This window comes from Telmatherina bonti (assembly GCF_933228915.1).
Source record: "Telmatherina bonti genome assembly, chromosome: 9".
Classification (NCBI taxonomy): Eukaryota; Metazoa; Chordata; class Actinopteri; order Atheriniformes; family Telmatherinidae; genus Telmatherina; species Telmatherina bonti.
The window spans coordinates 15,873,043-15,878,237 of record NC_136627.1 but is presented as its reverse complement, the minus strand read 5'-3'; the positions used below and the strand labels follow the sequence as shown (position 1 = coordinate 15,878,237).

Here is a 5,195-nt window from a genome sequence, read left to right as displayed (position 1 = left end):
TCTCTCTGAAATCCGCAATGGCGGCGGAAACAGCTCAGAGCCGAGAGCCTTCCCAATCCGGAAGCATCCAGGGAGCTCTGGAAGGACACTGCCCCTGTATGATCGACTTTTAGTTTAAAAATGTATGTAAAAAGGGCCGATTTCGTGTTACTTCCGCCGACTTTAATCTGTATAAGCATCGATCATACAGTCGTGAGTTTTATTTCTTAAAATAATAATAATAAAAATAATCCCAAATAAAGGCTGAGTAGGCGTTTGATTATTATAAAGTGAATATATTCCATATTAAACAAGGGACAAGTCTAAACGAATTAAAATTCATGCCAACAAAACGGAGTTTACTTGACAGTGCATTTAGTCTTGCTGTTTAGAAATAAAAATACCACCCTGAAGTTTGGACGGTCAGGAATATTAAGACCCATGTTTTTTGTTTGTTTTTTATTTGTAAATTACATTATCAAAAGATCTTAATTGGACAAGATATGTCTACCATATGGGTTACATTCATGGCCGGATTATCCAATGGGAATTAAGAGAACAGGCCCAGGGTCCTACACCCAGCTGGGGCAAACAGCAGCAGTTTGGACATTAAACAAAATGTACATCAAAGCCAGATAGTTAAACCACAGTGTCTAGTGTATTGCCATTGGCTGAGAGACGTTAAAAATGTTGTTTCACAGTGTATCATTCAAAGTTTTCACAATGTTGCTGTGGGGAAGGGGGCCCCTGGAACACTATGGGCCCAGGGGCCAGTGCACTTTTAATATGGCCCTGGTTACATTAGTCAGTAGGGGTGGGAAAATCAAATGGAAAAATTAAAAAAATTTTAATTAAAGATTTTTTTTTCACAATTTGAAAATATGTATTTGTAAAAAAAAAAAAAAACAAAAAAAAAAAAAAAACTTTTTTTTCAATTAAATTATTCCACTATAAAATATTTGTCATTTTTATTGGTTTTATTGATCTTTTTACTTGTATTCTTTGGCATTATAGCAGGAGAATGATGGTCTGGCTACTTGGTTGTTTTCTCCTAACTGAAATCAAGAGAAATTAATAGCAAAAACAAGTTTTATAATTATTTTTTATTTTTTAATCTACAAAAATCAGCAACATTGAAGAATTTTGAGAATCGCAATTTAAATCGAATCGGCACCCAAAAAATCGGAATCAAATCGGGACAAAAGCATATCGTCACAGCGCTATTATTCAGTCACTTTCTCTAGGACCTGTGGGTACAGTACACTGTGGAGCTTGTGAAAAAGGCCCGGCAGACCCATATTCCTCTGAACCTAAAGGAAAACTTGGCTCCTAAATATGCAAATTGTATTAAGAGAAGCATGTTGGGTTGACTCCAGGAAGAAAAGCTGTATTCATACAGTCAGTGTAGATCAAAATAAATACAAATGCAATAACCCATTTTAGAAATTAGTGCCAGTGCCTATTTAGCATCACCGCAAATCAGTTATTACAAATGCCAGTAAGATTTTTTTTTAATACCACTACTGGGATTTTGGACAGTCGTTATGCTTAACTCTGCAAGTATTAAAAGTTTAAGCTTTCTTTCCACCACTCATCCCTGGAGGACTTGACGCTTAGGAAGGAAGAAGTTTGGACTCACCATTGCTAAAATTCCCTAATGTATTTTTTTGTTAAATTAACTTTAGACATGAATTTCTAAAGAAACCATAACCTGATGTTTTTTACTCCCATCAAAGCATATAAGCCTGGATAAAAGTACAACTGTGAAAGCACAGAGTCGCAGACCTCCACCAAGCAGCCATTTTCCACCCATCTTGTGATTTCCACCCTGTTATAGTCCTACATTCATTAATATGTTCACAATTAGATTCCCAGACACACTGATTAGCAATGCAATGTGTTGGCTATACTGTGGCATTTGCTGCACATTTAGATCTTCTCCAGCAGCAATAAAAATTACAAAAATATTTTTTCTGTTCGGAATAGTAGCATCAGAATTTTGCCAGGATCCAGATGCATCTTCAAATCTTATAAAACCTTTGGGGAACTTTGTTTTATTTTGCCAAACACCCACACCATTTATTATACAAAACAATCTGGATCATCCCTCAAATGTTACGGGATCTAAGTCTGACCAAGACCCAATTTTATAAAACAATAATTATGAATCCATCCAGTAGTTTTTGTGTAAAGTTGCTCACAGACAGTGGCAAAAACAACCTCTGCCACCTCTTTAGCAGAGGTAATCAAGTTTGTGCAGTGTAGCCCATAAGTCATTAAATATGATTCAAACAAATCTTTAAAAACAACATGCAAATGACGACTCAGGACAAAGGGATGCATTTCAAGAAGCAGCTGTATTTGATTACAAAGGCATTTCTAATCCAGTGTCTCTAAGCTGTTTTCTTTATATTTCAGTGTAAAAAGCCTAGACTATTAGAAAAAAAAAAACAAGAAAAAAAACCCCACAATTCATAAGAAAACAATCATTGAAAAAAGAAAACTGAAATTCCCACGCACCAGTCATTTCAATTAAAATAGAAACACCATTTCATCTTTTGCTAACATTGTCCCTCAAAACAAATATATATTTTTCCTTATATATAGATATATATATATATATATATTTATATATTTATTCTCAAGGCAGTTGGTCATGGCCAAATCAATTGACCTCATCATGGCCGTTTTTTTCACGTTTCAAAATTAGAAAATATAACTACAATGGGGAAAAAAAAAACCTGGCAGAAGCACAGCGTACAGTTAGATCACTGCATCAGCCAAGAGATAATATCTCATTTTGAGTGAGAGGGAATAGTCCATCAAGGCAGCGTGGCACACAGACACACTTCCTCTGGAACAAGTGCAATGCAAAGAGAAAGTTCTCACACATTATAAAACTACATTACACTCCTCTTTTACAGCACTCAGGTTGTCCATCAGACACGTTCCCTTTTGTTTGTCTCCTCTTCCTCTTTGTATCTCTGTGTTGCAGCAGTAAAGGCTTGTGTTGGGACTCTTTTAGTTCTTGGCAGTAACGGGGAGCTCTAAGTCCACTTCACAGTCACGCTGCAGTATAGAATGAGCGTTTCTTATATCCATCCTTGATTACTGACATTCACCTTCAGCTAACGGGAGAGACAAAAACCAACAAGCAAATGTCTGAACATATTTTGCCAAAAGAGGAAAAAAAGAAAACCCAGCATCTTGCCTTTACAGTAAAAACATAATGAATATACTGTCCCTGAATACTGAAGATTGCTAGACAAGTAATGATGCAATCTGACAGCAGAAGGTAGAGAACACAGGTGGCAGGATTTCTGCAGCAAAGAGTTATGATGACTGACAAAAAGAGAGACTGTGGCTGCAGCTTCAGATGAGCAGGTCACAGAGAACAAGGAGAAGGATGACTGAACAGGGGAAAGATGGTACAATGATGTAACAGTGAGTGATCATCAATAGTGCTGGATGGCGACACGAGGAGGTCCCTGGGTTACCATTTACATGAAGTGATTATGTTTATTGTACAAATAAGCAAGAATGCTCAAATGTGTTTGTGTAAGAGAGAGAGAGAAAAGAGAATAGATTTAGGAGAAAAAGAGAAAAATCCCTGGGCTACACGAGAGGGTGCAGTGGAGAGGAGGTCCCAACATGCCTCAACTGACTCCATGGATCACACCCCGTGTTACATCTCATGCTCAGCAGAACTATGTGCTTCTCTTCTGAAGCTCCTGAACAAAGGCTGTGGAAAGGATAAAAGAGACACAGATAAGTCCTAAAATATATTTTCTGGAAGCTAAATTCAAGCTTTGACCACTTTGAAGAACACAAACCTCCAATGATTTCCTCTTTGACTTTTTGAAGTTCTTTCCGCACTTCCTCCAAGATCTCCTGCAGACAAAAATCATGGTGATAAAGAAGCAGTTTACAAAAACTTGGATTTTTTTTAAGGCAACTGGAGAGTGTTTACTCTCTTTATTATTGGCCTATGTGATTAGTCCACAGTTTTACTGCACCAAAAGTACAAGTTGGTTTGTATTAAATACCATTTCACAACACTGGTCAACTCTGGTGATCTATTAAGTGACATGTCCGTTCCATCTCTACACTACCTGGATGATGTACATCACACAAAGCAGAAAAAGAGGCAAATGACTTCTGTAAAACCAGCAATGTTTGAAATTATTTTAATGAAAATAATTTTACTTTAATGAATATGAATGAAGACGCACACCCACCGCAGACATGTGGTTATTAATGCAAGTGTCCATAAAAACGCTGCTAAACTTTAAGGTCTTTAAGGAAGTATCCATCTGCAATGCTCTTAGTCCTCACAAACTGCCTTTTTGTTATTATCAAACAAACAAACACACACACACACACACACACACACACACACACACACACACACACACACACACACACACACACACACACACACACACACACACGTGCAGAACTCTGGAAATGAGCCTAATGAGTTGAATGAATGCTGATTGGTTAAGAATTGGCCAGATCTGCAGGGGGGGATTTCATAACTAAGAGGATGAAGTACCAAAAACCATAAATAGCAAAGCAGCACAGACGACCTTCATTATTTAATGCTTAGTATCACTCCACCACACAGCAAACCTTTGCCCATTTTGACATCCGTCTTTTCCACAGCAGACCAGAGCTTAAAGATCAACAGGGACAGACCCACTTCAACCGCACATACAAGACATATATAGGCAACAAAGGTGTCTCAGCCCTACTTTGTAACAGAGTGTATGGGAAGGCATGTTGTTTGTCTGTAGCCCTGAAGGCTGATTAACACAAAACCTAAACTCACATTATATTAGACTTAACACATCCATAGTTACAAATGAACTCTCTGTCTGTATTAATTGACCTACCCGCATATGTATAACGTTAACTGAATTTCACTGTCTGTACATGAGGCTGTTTTGCTAAAGCTATCCACAGCTTACACGTACAAGAGCAAAGATGGTGTGAACATGGCATGTGTGTCTAAGTGCTGCAACATGTAACAGGTAACAAACAAACTCCATCAAAGCCATTTTTCTGAATTGTATTAGAGTTTACATGATTGGCAACAAAGTAACACTCAAATGCAACAAAAATGTTATCAAAGTTCTTCAGTACTGACGGAAATCTAACATTGGGACTTATAGATACTTAAGCATTTGTGACTGCTTTAACTTCTGCGTTTTGAG

The 5,195-nt window shown here is 37.4% G+C and overlaps 1 protein-coding gene across 3 annotated transcripts in view; it reads right to left on the bottom strand.

Annotated features, from left to right (window-relative positions):
- Window positions 1-2,317: 2,317 nt before the first annotated feature.
- vaspb (vasodilator stimulated phosphoprotein b) overlaps window positions 2,318-5,195 on the bottom strand; it is a 28,463-nt gene continuing 25,585 nt past the window's right edge. For all 3 annotated transcript variants that reach the window (XM_079246702.1, XM_079246704.1, XM_079246703.1), the window contains 2 exons: window positions 3,813-3,870; window positions 2,318-3,721 (listed from right to left, as the gene is read on the bottom strand). In XM_079246702.1, coding sequence (XP_079102828.1) covers window positions 3,687-3,721; window positions 3,813-3,870 — 93 coding nt within the window. In that variant the 3' untranslated portion in view covers window positions 2,318-3,686. The remainder of the gene's footprint in view (window positions 3,722-3,812; window positions 3,871-5,195) is intronic.